At 33.3% G+C, this 18,119-nt stretch overlaps 1 protein-coding gene across 1 annotated transcript; it reads left to right on the plus strand.

The window, feature by feature from the left end:
• Positions 1 to 12,923: 12,923 nt before the first annotated feature.
• Positions 12,924 to 13,902, plus strand: LOC134271228 (P2X purinoceptor 7-like). Its single transcript, XM_062753464.1, has 2 exons — positions 12,924 to 13,474; positions 13,714 to 13,902. Exons 1-2 carry the CDS (start codon positions 13,071 to 13,073, stop codon positions 13,889 to 13,891), a joined length of 582 nt encoding a protein of 193 aa, XP_062609448.1. The 5' UTR covers positions 12,924 to 13,070; the 3' UTR covers positions 13,892 to 13,902.
• Positions 13,903 to 18,119: the final 4,217 nt, after the last annotated feature.

The raw sequence follows: 18,119 nt of genomic DNA on the forward strand, positions 1-18,119 counted from the left end.
ATGTAAAGTGTGAAAGCACTAGCCATAACCCTTTTATAGTTAAGGTCAAAGTTTGCTTTTTTAAACTCTTTGGTCAAATGGTTAAAGTTCTTGGTATCCAATATAAGGTCTTCTCACAAGGATTACACATGTGAAGTATGAAAGCACTATTCCTTACAATTCAAAAGTTATGGTCAAGATTAAAGTTTTTTTCATAAGTATAGAAATCTCCAAGGCCAAAAGGTCAAAGTTGTTGGTATCAAGTGAAAGGTCTTTTCACAAAGAATACACATATGAAGTATAAAACTCCTGGTATCTATTGTTAAAAAGATATGGCCAAAGTAAAAGTTTGGAATTTTTGTGTAAAAGTGGGTCAAACTTCAAGGTCAAATTTGGTGGTACCCAAAGAAAGGTCCTGTCACGAGGAAAAGTTTTTGCGGACAAACAGCTAGACAGACGGACGGACACGACAAAAACTATATACCCCCGAAACTTTGTTTACGGGGGCATAAAAAACGTCTGGGAAATCATTGTCAAGGTCACTGCCTTCTAAAGTTATAAATTCATCTAAAGAGTATCCTAGGATATCGTTTGTGCATTGACCTTGAACCAAATTTTTGGATCATATATCAAAGATGAAATCCTTATATTTTCACCTTGGTCCTGTCATGCTCCAACTTTGCTTTGTCATTTTACTTTCCAACCTTTGCAGAATTGTCCCTAAGCATTGAATTAGAAAAAATTCAAGTAAAAGAGGTCTGGGGTTCCTCTCCTTATGCGGAACTTTAGGGGAATGCTAAAATAACTGGGGTATTGAATCATTATAGTCGGGGAAATCCTCTGAACCCTGGCACTTAGAGACAAGTCTGCCTTTGTCTCCCTTGTGACTTAAACTTTATCCAAAGATGAAGTCCGTGGATTAATGACCGTTCTTGCTAAGCTCCTTTGCTAAAACGGGTTAGTTTGAGAAGGTCTTCATTTCAACGTTGTCTACGTGTGTAACTGGATGTTGAAATATATGGAGATTAAACAGCAATCAAGCTCAATTGTTCATTCAAAATATAGAAATCAGTACAGGAGGAGACAAACACGGATCTCTAAAACACCAGAATATTTCTCGCACCATTGTAGTTATCTTTGTTTGTACTGTTATTTTTTTTTTTCAATTCTATCAAAAATATACTTCTAATCGACTTTGTCTTTTCGTTACAAATTAAAATTAAAATAGTTTTAATATTCTGTAGAGTACTGGTAGAGAAATGTGAAGAAAGTTAGACAGATATGGGATATTTACATTGCTTGTCAGTCTTCTTAATTATATCTTATCTTCAGCAATTCATATTGCTTGCCAGTCTTCTTAAATATTTTATCTGTAAAAAATTCATATTCTCTTTAAATGCAATACTATATTTCTTAACCTTTTTGTAGATGGATTGATCAGATTCTATACTTATTGACATATGTACCTCCCTTTGATTCAAAACTAATCTCAAATATTTTATCCTTTCCAAAAATAAAAACGTTTTAGATAATTTATCAACATATTCTATTCATTTTAAATTGAATGAACCTGTCATATTTTTTAAAAAGCAAACTTGATCCAATTTTGTAATCTATATTGTTTCAAAATCAATATTTCCTAAGAAGCAAGGACAAATAGCAGAAACAAATGCCTGTGTATATTTGCTTTAACTAGCTTTTTGAATGCATGTCCTCTAAAACAGATGCTTATTTTTTTTTTAAACATAAATAACTTCATTTTATAAGATGGTTAAGGTCCGGATTCAGAGTTTAAGTGTATGCTATGTTTCTTCATGTGTATTCACAGAGCAGCAGTCCAAGTAAAACATTTTTTTGCTCAAAATTAGTCCCGGATAATCTTTTAAAAAATCTTTTAAGGCTCTAAAACCAAATATTTACTTGTAAATCAATTTACGAAAAAAATGTTTAATTGATCAAATGTTTGGTACATCATCTACAACAGGATCTTACAACATATACATGTAACTTGTAACAAACTGTGTAGAGCAATACTTAGTTTGATTAAAATCAATCATTAACAAATTAACATCCTAAGATAAGAAACACTTCATGTTGTGAGCACTTAATATTTGCAGATATTCAAAATAGAGATTTCCACGTGATCTTCAATTCAATCTGAAATTTGGAAATGATAAGCATATATTTACATCCACTGAATATTTTCTCCGTTATTTCTTAAGAAAAGCCATTGCGTTAATCACTGCATGAACTACATTAGGCATGTCGCCTGTAAAGATTTTTTTTATCAGTGGCTGTTCCATCAATGAAACGTATAAAGACGTTCGCGTCATTAATACAATAATTAATCTTTTTAATCCTACTTTAAATGATTATTTAAACAGATATAAAATTAATATAAACAATAAAATGTCTTTCTTTGTTTGTTATTACTGGAATTAACGGTCGCAGCTATTGTAGAAAAAAAAATTACATACCCCGCTTACGCAGGTTATGTATTTTTTCTGCAATAGATGCTTCCGTTAATTCCAGTAATAACAAACAAAGAAAGCATTTTATTGTTTAATTTGACTTTAACAAAAATAAAATTTATAATAAATTTCATTTTTTAATGTTTACAGACAGAGTTATATAAACTAGAGCCGAGCTCGTTGCAAAGCAACGAATAGGTCTTCCGTTGGAGCTACAGATAGGAAGACGTAACCTTGAGTCTAGGTCAAGCCACATTCTAAAGTTAAACAAGTAAGCAATCTAAAGGCTTGTAAAGAAAGCAAATTACAATGTTTCGCCAGGAAAAAGACTGTAAAGGAATTTATGTGACCTTGAACTTTCTAAATGACCTTGCGTCAAGCAATGACAAACTCTGTTATAAAAATTTGATATGTGTATTACCGACTGGAAAAGTTCACACGTTTTTTAGATATTCTTTTAGTAAATGAATCCAGCCAAAGCATCTTATCTTTATTGACCTTGAACTTGAGTCAAGGTCATGTCCCACCCTGCATTATACATGTATCAGCAATGTTTCACAGGTACAAATACTGTAGCGAATTTACAGTTTCTCTGTCAGTAACCTTGACTCGTCCGAATGACTGGACATGTTCAGAGCCTTATTTTTTCTGAGCATGTATCGAATCGGAAGAATTTATTAGGTTCAACACTATGATTTTCCTAATGATTTAACTAGAAATATATCTATAGCTAGGACATGAATGCCGCGCCAAGTGTATATTAGTAAATAATGCAACATTAAAATCTGTATTAGTATATGACGTTTTTTGAGAATATCTTGAATAGTTTCTTAAAAATTGAAATCTTAAAAGATGGATATAGATTATAAAATCCCCTACAAATAATGCATAAGCTTACATAAAAATATCTCAAATGGTTTCTTTAATACTAAGCAAAATGCAAATTAAAGACAAGTGAGGTAAAGGTCACAGGAAAGTGCAAGGACAAAATGTATCAGCATACTAAAGTTTGATAAAATGTCTTGAATGAATTCTTCAAATCTGAGCACCGTGGCACAATGGTTAGAGCATCTGTTCTACACTAAGGTTTGGATAGCTCTCAAAAGTGTGTATAGCATATGAAGTTGAGTAGAAATATAAATGCTTTCTTCAAAACTGAGCTAAATACTAACTTAAGTAGAGTGAGATCAAGGTTACAGGAGAGGTCAAAGTAAAAAAAAAATACTGATGTAGTTGAACAGCTTACATCAGTTTGTATCACCATAAGAAGTTTGAATACTAGTACTCAGTCTTGAATGGTTTGTTTCTAACTGAGTTAAACACTAATCTGAGAAAAGTTATATAAGGTCAAAGGAAAGGTAAAATAAGATGTGTTATATATATATATGCGCCCGGCGGCAACACATATATAAAAGCTATTTTTAGCATATAGATTACAGTCAAGGTCACAAGGTCATTGACCTTGGTGTCGTTTGAAAGCACTTAATTAGTGAAGTATGCATACCAAATATAAAGTATCTTCCTCCAATGGTTTAAACGTTATAGCGAAAGTTCGAAAAATCTATTTTTAGCATATAGGTCACAGTTAAGGTCAAAAGGTCATTGTCCTTGGTGTCAATTGAAAGTGCTTAATTAGTGGTCTAAGCATACCAAATATGAAGTCTCTATCTCTCAGGGTTCAAAAGTTATGGTGAAGGTTAAAGTTGACAACAGACAGACAAGCAGGTAAACAGAGAGACAAACAGACAGACAGGACAAAAGCAATATGCGCCCCGAAAAAAATTCAGGCGCATAAAAATGTTGATGCAGTTACATACGTGTAGTCTAGTACGTATAGGCACATATCAGTACATATCGGCACATGAAGTTTGATTATACTATCTTGAATGGTTTCTTTAGACAAATTAAAAAAAAAAAGTGAGGCCAAGTTCAAAAGAAAGGTCAAAGTCAAAATATGTTGATGCAGGAAAATAGCTCTCATCAATGTTTATCAGCATAGGAAGTTTTATATAAAAAATTTAATAGTTTCTTTGAAATTGAACTTTGAACTGAGCTAAACGCAAAGCGACCAGACGGAGGGACAGACAGAAAGATGGAAAACAGACTATGTATGCCCGGCCATTTTTATGGGGGAGCATCAAAAGTTCATTGAGAATATTTTATGTGAAGTTTGGAGACTTGTGAAACGATGCCTGGAGACCGATCCTATGGATGAGACTGGACTCAAGGTCTCGTGTCGGGGAAGGTGCTGGGGTAGGTGCTGGCATGAATAGTACCCATAGCACCTGATTCCATCTCTCCTGATTTGTATTATTTGAATGGTATTTTTACATGTAGCTTGAATATTGATCACTTTCTCCATATTTTATCCCTCGTTGCTCAAAGCCGTAAGTACCATGTACATTGTACATGTATAAATTTCTCTGCCCTTCACCTTTTTTTTTTAATCCTAGTAAACTTACAATTCCACCTATTTTGTTAACATAAAATTGCTGGATATATATATTGTCCAAAATTCAGAATGAAAAAATAAATGTTAGAAATGATATTATTCATTGTCGAAAATGCAATACAAAATTTCGAAAATAAAATATATCAAAAACTGGAACCTCTCCCCAACCCAAGAAACTTAATTAAATAGTATACACTTCGTCGATCAATTGACCACTCCAGTGAACATAGAAATAATTACATTCTTTTTTAGGTTTTAGAAGTAAAATAAAAGACATTAAAAAAAATAAGAAAATAGGAAAGTTAAGTCACAGATATTAATCGTTGTAGACCTTGTTTTTCATTCATTTGACCACTCTCGTAAAAAAAAAATGTCGTATATGATTATATAAAAAATAGGTTGTGACTTTCTCTTGGAATTCAAGACCAGCCCCAAACTACATGTACACATACCTAAATAAATCAACCGATTGACATGCTCATCAGATTAACAATGACTGACCAGAAGGAGGTTAATATTACTGTTATTATAATAACCCAATATCAGAGCGAACCGATAATTTAAGTACATCAATAAGTAAGAAAAGAATTTAATTGATATTTTATTGTAGAGATAATTATTAAGAGACAGTAATGAATTTTTCTAATTTTTTAAAAATCGTATTCTGAAAGCTCGGGATGCATATATTTTGGCCGCTTTTGTATGTAAAAATGCATACATGTATATAATTAAACGTACATGTACAAGCATATTCCCGTAAAATCGTGCAATTGAAATATTCTTTTCGGTTTTTCCCGAGAGTTGGAAACGTCACTTACACTAGTCTTAAAATTACGCCGCGGTATCATGAATGTTTCATGCAGGCATAAAACTTGAAATTAATAAATGCATAAGCGGTTACGATTGATTAAAACAAGCATGGTATAGAGTAAAATAAAATAATATGAAAGAGTCGACATGATTTCAAAGCCTATTTCCATTTATAACTATTGGAGTACACGATGCATTTTAACACCGACATGCCTGCGGCTCTCTGCGGCCACGCACGTGTGAACGAGGAATCGGGTGCAAAACTTTTAGACACAAGGCGACAGAGGTGGATGTAAACTGTAATGATATTACCCAGGGCATTCTGGCATCGCACTTTTAAAAAAATGCATAAAACAAATTCTAGGTACACATTAGTAAATGCTTTGATTAAAATAAAATTTGACGGACATTAATTTATTTTAGTTATCTGAAGACAACGTAATCTTCAGAGAATGAGGCATTATATATATTTTCTTTTTTTCATACCGCAGATTTCCTTTCTTTTGATTTACCGTTTACACAAGCCTATGTTTTAACAGCTGTTCATAAATGCTGTCAATTGATATATGATAAGAGAAAACGATACATCTCTCGGTAATTTATTTTTTATTGGGAAAAAATAGGTCAAAATATATAGAGTGACACCTTAGTATTTACCTGTGTAATTATGATGTTACAAACCGTGACGATGACTGGCCAGGATGACAGGATGGGCTACCCGTTATAAAAACAACTCATAATCAACTCAGCGGACCTATAATTAGTTCACTTTAATGTCTGTATTTCAAACGCAGATTAGACTCTACATGCGTATATTTGGGCACTCTTGCATATGCAGTATACTTTAGTTATAAAACGTGCATGTTCTGTACTTGCATGCACGTACACATTATATGTCTCCGTAAAACCTTAATTAAGCATTACGAGAGCTGATAAGAAAAATAACGGAAACCTGCTCGCAAAAAATTAACAAGTTTAATAGAAAATAATAAGTTACGCATCTGTGTCTCGATCTACATACTTTGGAGGCGAGTGTGAATGTGGGATTTTGTATTGAAACTCTTGATATTTGTATATTTGGGACGTATACAGGGCGTCGACAAAAGAACGTATATTGACTTACATACATGCACATTTAAGATACAAAAAAATCTATCACTAGTAGAAATTGATCAAAGTAGCATATTTTCGATGGTATTTGAAGTAAAACAGATCATGACCTCGATATCTAGAAAAACATTTGCTATATATAAAAAAAATTAATATATGCAACTTTCATTTAATTCAGCTAATAAATTATTGAATGAAATGCACTAGCGACATAATCAGTCAAAGATACTATGAAATAATCTGAAGGATTCAACATAATTATCCAAAATTAATTTAACCATTTTGTGGTTTCGTGTATGACTGTGGGTCGCTGGATAACACGCCGATTGATTCCCGGTGACCGACTTGCCCCGCGTTATCGAGGGAGGCGCGTTATATAATTGTAAACAAACAAGGTGAATGTAAAAGGCGTGCACTTAATGGCTGTGAATAGTATATGCTTCATAATGTTTTATTTTCTCACTATATTGTTTGTTTTAATATGATAAGAAGAAAAGATTATCTTTTCTTCCCTTTTTAGTAGACTTGGTTTATACGATTTAAAAAAAAATGAAATAAAAGGGAAAGTTGTCAGTGAATAATCATGATAATTTGGGGGGAAACACAAAACACTTCAAGAACCTTATTCTAAAAAATATTAGCATCCAATGTAGCCATGTTTATTATTTATAGTAAGTTTGATTTGGTTACACGCATGAGGAGCTCGCGTTTACGTGCTCAGTGAAAAGAATTACCTGTACATATATGGGTCATGCATCTAGCTCATTTAAAACAAGACTCGAACAAAAAAAGAATTTCATGAGATCAATAAGTTGTTAAACACAACTTTATAATCGATAGTCATTTCGAAATATTTACCGTTTTTGAGTTATAAAGCAAAAACTTTCAAGGGCCCTAGATCCCTAATTTTAGGGGCCAGCCCCTTTTAAATGATATTAAATGAAAGCTGTTGCAATTATACACAACTTTTATTCAATATGTCTTAACAAAATATTTTTAGTTTTGAAGATAAAAAGGAAAATATGTTTTAATTTTCGCTCTTTTAGGCGTTCTAATTTTTGACCCCTATATAGCGCCATTTTGCTTACAGAAATCAAAAAACAAAAACCGATGTGCACAACTTCAATCCTTCTGTTATCTAAGACCAGTAAAATTTCTGCTCCAGCTTTTGTAGTTTCTGAGCCTTTATCTGGAAATGAAAGCCTATAATTTTTCGTTTAAAGGGAAATAACTCATAAGCGGAAGTAAATTTTTGAAATGTTAGATAGCATTCTGATAGAGTTTATTACCGTTTATAATGTCTGAAAATTTGAGCAAAATCCGTTGAGAAATGAGTGAGATATGAGGCCTCAAAGTTGGCGTCTAGGAAGAAAAAAAAAGAATAATAAGAATAATCTTAATCATCAGAATCAGTAGAAGGTCTTCCGTTGGAAACGGAAGACCTTAATAAATACAAGGATTACAGTATATAGCATAGTTGATATCGCTCCTGAAGAAGTCAGATAAACAAGGCGCACAGAATATCCAGTGCGACAAACGTGAAAGTAAAAATAAAGAATTCACAATTAAAAAAAATTCTTTGATATTTCATCTAACATTAAAGTATACTTCATTTAAAATCTCCACAATTAACCTACAATCAAGGTTTAAATTATTTGCCTCTGAAATAAAATACACACCCTAAAGAGTGCAAAAAGAATCATGCTCTCGAAGTAAAACACAATTTTCAATACTAGTGATGTTGATACTTTAAAGGAACTTTTAGAAAATTTGAAGTCATAAAATTTTACAAAACACAACAACATTAAAATCTACGACTTTTTATTGACAGATGCTTTTTCAATAAAAATGGAACCCGTTAATTTACTCACATTGTCATCGGTCGTTTGCAAAATTATTTTGACGAAAACATTCTGATTTTACACACAAGTTCTCTGAAGTTGATATTAAAAATATACTTGAGTTTCTAATTGACAATAGCTTTGTGGTTTTTAGAGACCAGGTTTGCAAACAGTCTATTGGAATTCCCATGGGAACCAATTGAGTCCTGTTTGAAGAAAACCTACTTTTTGAATTCATATATTCATCAAATATTAACAAGTTATTTCATTCTAATGTCGATACGATATATCCAGTGAGCTTGAAATAAGAGATACCACAGAGTTTGACACATCTGTTTAATATTTAGATATTTTACTTGAAAGTTAATCTTAATCTAACAACCAAGACTCATAATAAACGCGATGACTTTAACTTTTCAATTGTTATAAGTACCTTACTTATGCAGCAATATACATTCATCACCTGCATACAGGACTTATATCGCTCAGTTGATTCGATACGCAAGAGCATGCTCTACACGTACATGTATGTACAATTTCTAAAGCGAGGTAAATTATTGACAAATAAGTTGATAAAACAATAATATCAGCAGTCTCTTTAAAGTCATCATTTCGTAAGTTCTGTGTTCGATACAGTAATCTTGTAAGCAAATATAATTTATGATATAATCAAATTCTGACAGACGTTTTTCATACTATTTGTTATATACAAACACTGAATAGTCAAAGGATTTTCCCGTCATTTCCCGATCATGACAAGGGCCGTGACCGGTTGTCAGGGAATGTTCACTCCTCCATTAAACCTGATCCCACTTCTGATGTTTTTTGAGTCTGTGTTTGCACTGCCCCTATTTTGTACTGTTTAATGGACTTTTGAGCTTGAATACTGTTCCTTATCTCCATATATTTCATTATACAGGCTCCAAATACTATTGATTACAATACTTTATCAAAACATTTAAGGGAGTTAAAATCTCGCTGTTCGCGATAACAGGTAAAAATTCTTATCAAATAGAGTTACTGACTTAGGCTATTTTTTACCAGTTAAATAATTTGTAGAAAAAATCCAGCAAATAAAATGGACTTTATTAAAGTCTTACTACAGATTTTCAGCTTGTATATCAGTACGATCTTAGCTGATGACTGTTCTCGCGACCCGCGTGTCAGATATTTAACTGGAAAGAATGGAGTCCATGCACGGGTGTCTGTGGATCACAGTCTCAAAGAAGACAGCGATTTTTCTGTTGTCCTAAAACTGTTAGTCCTTACACTGAAGAAAACTGTCTTAAATACTGTAAACTGCCTTTGAATTTTGAATTACACCAGAATAAATCTTGCAAAATATGTGAAAATCAGGGAAAACTGAATATTTTATCTCTATCGTATGGAATCCGGATAGGGCCACGCACTTCACTATCGCACCATTGAGCATCAACTTAAAGGTCGATGGCGCGATAATGCGATGGTGCGATAACGATGAAACGGTGGTGCGATAACGATGAAGCGATGATGCGATAGCGCGATGACGATGATGCGATAGCGCGATGACGATGATGCTATGGCGCGATAATGCGATGGCGATGGTGCGATAGCACGATTGAGCGATAGTGAATATCGCTTCATCGTCATCGTACTATCGCACCATCGTCATCGCATCATCGTGTCATCACTATCGCACCATCGCGTCATCGTACCATCGCGTCATCGCATTATCGCACCATCGTGATCGCATTGTCGCGCCATAGCATCATCGTCATCGCGCTATCGCACCATCACTTCATCGCTATCGCACCATCGCCTCATCGTCATCGCATTATCTCTTCATCGCACTATCGACCTAAACCTCGATGGTGCGATGATGCGATAGTGAACTGCGTGGCCCTATCCGGATTCCATACTATCGTGCAAATGTGATCATCATTATAAGAACATATGTTGCCAAGGTAAGAGATAATTTAATTAAACATTATAGTCTGGTCCTGATTTTTAAAAAGAAGGCTAGAAATAACTTCTAACGGCAAATAATTATTATTTGGTCCAGCATAGTTTTTTAACCTATTTCGAGTATGCTGAATCCGAAAAAATATGCTGGCCTTCATGAAAATGGCGTTAAAGAGGTCAAAATGGCGATTCAAAATGGCGGACATCCCATTTTTCTAATTTTCTCTTAATGTCGTTCAAAATGGAGAAGTAATGAGTGAATATCTAACTGAGTGTAATAAAACTATAAAAATTATAATAGGATGCTAACATTATTAGTTAAACTCAGAAAATTTAGTCGTTTCTACACTTAATTCGAATTTTCTCTGATATTTTTGTCTATTGTTTCTATATTCTTCTTTGTTCAGGATTTTACATTTGAAAATATCCATACACTGCAGATATGTATTTTTCCTCTACATCACACTATTCTACAATTGAATGATAGTGCAGCTGTAAGTTAAAAGCCAAAATGGCGATTCAAAATGGCGGATATTCATCTTTTTCTTCAAATTATTTAATTTTTTTAATGTCGTTTACATAGGAGAAAGGATTTGTGAATATTTTACTGAGCGTAGTACAACTATGTAAAATGACAACAGAACACTAATTTGATCAATTTTAATAGGAAAATTTAGTCGTTAAATTTGAAATGTGTTAATAAGCTTAAACTGAAATGGCAATTCAAATAACGTCTGATACACTCGAATTTCGTAAAATATCCAAACTGCTTAATTCTGGTTCGTTTTGCAGAAAATAAATTACAGTTTGTTTTTTTATTCATGAAATAATGTTCAAATATTGCAATGAAAGTTTGTGGATATTTCTGTTAATGACTTAGGATTTTTATAACACGGATTTTTGTTCAATTACTACTATGGTTAAGATAATTTTTTGACGACAATTCCGAAGACATATTACCTTTTACCTGTCTCACCATTCTTCTTTATATAAAAATATCATATAATAGTTGCTGTTTTGAGGACAATATGAAAATTAAGCTACCCAAAGAGCAGTATCCCCCGAGCATTAAGGCGAGTGAACATGCATTCAGTTGTTGGGAATTCTTGATCTATTTTTAGTCCAGTGTCGAAAAAAAAATAAATGTTTATGTTCATCTGGAAGGTCTAGTGCAACATAACTGAGAATGATTTTTTAAATGATTGACCACTACCAATTATAGGGCTAGTACATCATATAAATATGAATATATTATAATATTCTAATATAAACATATATATTAAGAATTATCAATATAATATACGTAAAACATAAATTTTCTTGATTGTCCAGCTTTGATTCTGTGTCCCTACATTTGCATTTTGTTAATCTCAGTCAAAAATTCAACTGCATTCTCAAATATTTCATGCTTTGAACGGATAATTTTGTATTGAACAATGTATATAATTTTAAAAAATTTGAAATTTACAAAATCTGAAAGAAGAAAATGTTTGTGTTCAATCCCCCTCGATTCTTGATACAACCTTACACTATGATCAGACCTAACAAAGAAGTGTGGATCAAGTTGCCTTGTAAAGTTCTTGTTGTCAAAAGAAGTGTTAATTGACTAGATCGAAATCAGGAATGGCTTAGACCTATTGTTACGAAAGCTTGTAAGTAATAGGAATCACGAGAAATCTGCAGGCGCTCTTAAATTGCATAATTTTACAACTTTTCTCACCAAAATATACACACAATGTGATTTCAGATGATCAAGTTTGAGAATTTTCTTGCTAATACGCGTAGAATGACCTTCTTACCCTAAAAGACAACAAATCTATACAAGGTCACAAAATAAAGAGCTACACGTCTTGAATATCAGAGTTTTTTTTATTCACCCCCGTTTGAAAAGCGGGAGGGTATGGAGTAATCAGTATGTCCGTCCGTCGCTTTGGGGTACCCATCTTTTATCCGCAGCTCCTCTCATACCACTGAATGAAATTTAATGAAACTTTCACAGAATCTTAATTACATATTGCCATTGTGACCTCCTATTTTACTTTTTGACCCGACACATATTTTGGGTTTCCCATAGCAAAACATGGACACTGTCATTATATTCATCTGGGAGACCGGGGTATCATTAAGTGAGTTCATTGCTCATAGTACATCTAGTTCATTTTGCATATGGTTTTGGATAACAAAATAGACTTTTAATATTTGAACATAAATGTGTTGTTCCTTGAGTGTTGGTTGATTGATTGTACATTGTTTAAAGGAAACGTATGGTTTGCAAAAATATTTTCAAATTTCAAAGGTTGAATGGTCTGATAAATATTCCACCGGGTATTTTTATCTGATAATAGTTCGTTATGTAGAAAACACTTTGTAATTATAGATAAATTAAAGCTACTGGGGGCCGCCATTTTGAAAGATAAAGTTACCGTTCTTTACTATATTTCCCACAATTCCATCTGTTTATGACGTATGACAGGCAATTCCGCCTCTGAAGCTCAAATTGACAGAAAACAGGTCATGTCTGAATGCAAAGGTTATCAATATGAGCCGGAGTTTAATGAAGAAGAATTATTGGCAGCTTCAGCTGAAAGCTCTGATGATTTGGGAGTAAATGAAATAAATGAAAGAGGTGATAATACCAATTGGTGCACGTGTGGACATTGTGACATTCTTCCAAGTCAAAGAGAATGTGTATGCTGTAAGGAATTTGAGCATTATGCTGAAAATTATATTTCATCGCTATGTCCATGTATTTCACAGCATAGTGACTTTGACATGGTGTGTCTAAATAGAGTAGTTCTTGAAACAGCATATGTTGCATTTTTACGATATAAAAGGAAAAGTGGACAGGCTCCCCAAGTTCTGACAAACAGGTGAGTAGTTGTAAATAAATTATGGAAGTCATTTTAAAAAAGAAATATTTATTTCTTTGTAGTAAAAAATTCAGTGAAATACAATAAGAAATTTAAAAATAAGTATCACATATCTGAGAATATACATTAATTACTAAACAATTAAATATGAGTTTTATCACCTGAAATTAAATTGCATAAAAGTTAATGCATGGATCAATATCCAGTCAATAGTTACTGATTTTTCTTTTTAATTGTAGGCAATCAAGGCTCATGGCATATAGGCAATTTATTTGTTTTGTGAGGAGGGGACAGCCATTAGGGAAAAAGAATCGAGTGGTGTTACCTGCTTGTGTTGTGATTAAAATCAGAAAAGCATTCCCAGATGATGAGTATGAGGGTTTCCACAGCGAGTCATCAAGTTCGGATTCAGACTAAATAAAACTTTATCACCTTGACATTTATGTTCTTTTTCATTCTTCACTGAGAACTAGTGTAACACGGGCGTCCAATTAATTTAATTTGTAGCGAGAAAAATGAGATTCTATCAAATCCGACTTATCAGGAGCTGGAATTTTTGCGATGTTCTTTGGTAAATCCTTGGCCTTTCTTTGATGGGGTGTTGTGAATATATTTTCAGATATTTTTTTTTCCAAAGTAATTTCAAGCAATTCCTTTCGAAAGGAATAATTTTTTTCCTCATATCGACTCTTCACAGTCCACCTTCCTGTAGCTTTAGAACACTGAGGGGCAAATACTTCCTGGCCATATTTGTCAATTTTTACACCCCTATTCAAATTAAAGTTATGATCAAGAACAGCCAATTGGGTTCTTGCAACCATTTGGGGGTACTGAAATTCTTGTCGTTTTGGAACATATTTCAGCATCATAGAATGGTACACCTCAATTTCTCCTGTGTGACAAAAATGGTTGAGTTGTTTTAAATCCTTTTGTATTCATTTGTCCATTATAATTTTTTCCAGTGCTTTATATGCCTTGTTTTTCTTCTGAAGCCATTTTTTCCTTCGAGACTGCTCTAAAGAAAGCGGAGGATGACCACATTCAGTGTATTTTTCCCCATTGAAGGAGTGGACATTCTGAATATGGTATAAAATTGATGTCCACATCTCAATCAGTAGCTCTGGATCTCCTCTACATTCTGCAGCACAGTACCAAACATGATTTATTATGCTCCTTACCCATGGCATCAAATCTTCATTTTCTTTTTTCTTTGCTATAGCCACCAATTTTTTACGAATGCTATTTGCCATATGCCAGACATCAAATTGATGGGAAACGTGCGGCAATTGATCCTTTACATATTTTCTTATTTGTACATGCCTGTCACTGCAGAAAATTTTGATATTGATGTTATTATCAATAAGAGAATTGAAAGAGCGTTTGAATCCCTCAAGCTCCATACGGGATGATGAACCAGATTCTGTAACTTGAATGACCTTGAAATCTAGTATTGCAGAGCTTACAGCTTCCATAATAGTGTATGTGCAGTATTTTGCACAAAACCCAGGACTATCACATCGTCCATCTCCAATAACTGTCAATGGTTTGTTTTTAAGACGTTCATGTAAAACAGTTCTTTGCTCATTGTAAAAAGTATCTATTGCAGGCAGAACAAATTTGTTTCCAATATCATAAAATACCGATTTGGAAATGTAATTTAATCCTAGTGTACTTGCAAAGCTTGATAAAGAAGAGAATGTATTTCCTGAGGCATATGTTGCTGCTGTCAAAAGGATATTACCTACAGGTTGCTTTCCAATATATGATTGAGATTTCCAGGAATAGGAGTGATTATTTAAACATGTAAAACTGACCTTCAATGCACTTCCATCGACGGTTTTCCTTACATCATCAAAATCAAATGGTGAATGACAGATCTGACATACAATCATTTTGAAAAGAACATCCAGACAGCTTGAAAAAACCATAAACTTTGATTCATTGACTGTATCCTTTGGTAAATTATTTTCTGCACCCATGGGAATAGAAAAACTTGCACTTGGTGATGAAACTGGTGATTCAAATGAATTTTCAGAAAAATGAAAAGAATCATCTATCTCATGTACTGGGGACACATTCTCTAGTGAATCATGAAAGGAATCTGAGACAGGGTTTTTCATGGGAGTGGATGTAAGAAGTGGGTCCGGTTCACTTGGCACTTTGGAATAAACATGATCTGATATTGAAATCATCGGATTGCTCGTTAGGATGCATGCTGGACAATGACTGGGCATTTCTATTTGTATATTGCATGAAGTTGATTTATCTTCTGATTGGATAGGAATAGTTGAAGTTTCCTTATTTTTCATTTCTTCATTGAGCTAAATATAAAGAAAATTGATTATTGATTCATCATGTTCATATTGTACTAAATTTACAAATTCCATGAAGGGATATGTATTACACTCAGTATTCACCTTTATCTTTTTTGAAGATTTCACTTTTCCTGCTGATCTTCTCTTTCTTTGATTTATTGGTACATCTGTGAAGAAAGAATGTTGCAATGTGAAACTTTATACAGAACAAATCAGCTGATATAGCACTACACTCCTGTAATTGCCGCGTAAATGTCAAGCCTTGAAAGATTAACTGCACAGTGGGAATTAAAACGACCTTGATTGTAAAACTTTCCCAGATAATATTAGAGAAGGTATCAAATAACCTGTTTTATTCGCTGTTGATGGACCAGGTTGGTCATCAGGCTTTGCACTTGTGTCTTTATTCGTTTTCACAAGACTTCTGATTAGCTGTAAAATGAAAAGAAATTGTATTGAATTTTAATTATAAATCTACTCACGGTCGATTTTATACATGCACATGTATATTTATTTTAGCATGAAGTTTGCTGTTATATTTATTTGTACAAGTATGAGGATAATGTAAATACCCTATATAATTACCTCTTGTTTGTCCCTTTTCTCAGATCTTTTCAAGCTTGTTTTTCTTATTTTCTCGGGCTTGCTGTCATCAAACACTGTAGGTACTGCATCCTCTTTTAATTGCTTTCTCTTTGGTGTGTATCCCATTATCTTAGCCTTTAACAATTATAGTAATTTTACTCAAAAAAAATTAAGCGGTGTTTCCTTTTTATTCTTAGCATGCAGTGAATACAATATTCAAAGGGGGGGGGGTATTTTTTTAAATAATGATAATGCATGGGTATGATATATTTCAGATTTGCATAGAAATCCTTGTTAATTATACAGATCAAAATATCAAATCTAAAACCTCAAAGAACTAAAAAAAATACGTACCTACCATCATATCCTCTTTGAAACAATCTTCTTTAAAATGCCGTTCACATACAATTTTATCATTTGAATAAACAAAAGTTTTTGGATTTAATTTTGCATTCCCAAGGTTATGAATCCATTTTGCACAAAGTTCATAATTCTTTTTTGGGTCAGGAATGCTAAAGGTAGATATTCCTTTTCCTCTGACCACAGTGCAAAATTTTGCTTGGCACTCCGGCATTTTTGGTTATTGGAATGTGAAACACTGCGACTCTGTAACCCATTTAGTGCGACAGGCACAGCAGCTGTGATATGAATAGACGTTAGTACGTCATCAGCCGCCATGATGAGGGATTCTCCCAGTCAGCTTAATTTTCAGTGTAAAAGACCGATTATTTCTTGTTATCAGCAGTAAATCATTTTAATTTGTGAAGTTATGTTATCTTCATGGTACCAGGTTTCATATGTTAAAATTAAATTTTTGACCATACGTTTCCTTTAACGCCGAGTCGGCAGTTTTTCAGCCATGTTTCGGCGGACCCTCAGTTTAAATAATTGGTTTTTGAAGGATCTTGGTTTCTCTGGCGGCCCCCAGTGAGCTTACTCTTTTTCGAACTCCAGAGAAACGATCTTTTACATGCCAAAGGTGTTGTCATCCTTGACACGGGGCACCATTTTGATTGAGTGTTGAAAATACCAAAATTCCGAAGACAGACTGAAACATATACCAAATAAAGATGGAATAAATGATGTTAGGGGATAATTCTAAGTTCTTATAAGTGCTAAAAAGCTAGAACAAAGTGTTCAATGAAATCGGATAAGAATTTCTTGTTATATTTGATGGTGTGCCAAGGGATGTTGAGGTAGAAGTGCAGGTTGATAATGAAAGGATTGAGTGATTTTAGGTGGACGGGGGCTCAAATACGAAGGGGGAAATTTGAAAACCCTTCAGTCGAGTTTGTTTTAACTATTTCCAGAGAAAATGAATCTTTTCAAGTATTTTTGTTCATATTTAATGGAATAATCAATATACTATACATACTATATATATATATAATTGACAAACTGTAATTTTTTTTGTGCAAAACGAACCAGAATTAGGCAGTTTCTACGAAATTAGAGTGTATCAGACGTCATTTTGAATCGCCATTTTGAGCTAATTAACACATTTCGAATTTAAACGACTAAATTTTCCGATTTAAAGTGATCAAATTAGTGTTCTGTAGGCAATTTACATAGTTTTACACGCTCAGTAAAATATTCACAAATCCTTTCTCCTATGTAAATGACATTAAGAAATAATTAAAAAAATATCCGCCATTTTGAATCGCCATTTTGAATTTTAACTTACAGCTGCATCATCATTCAGTTGTAGAATAGTGAGATGCAGAGGAAAAAATACATATCTGCAG

This window comes from Saccostrea cucullata, unplaced genomic scaffold (genome assembly GCF_032062105.1).
Source record: "Saccostrea cucullata isolate Sc308-1 unplaced genomic scaffold, CSIRO_AGI_Scuc_v1 ctg8497, whole genome shotgun sequence".
NCBI lineage: Eukaryota > Metazoa > Mollusca > Bivalvia > Ostreida > Ostreidae > Saccostrea > Saccostrea cuccullata.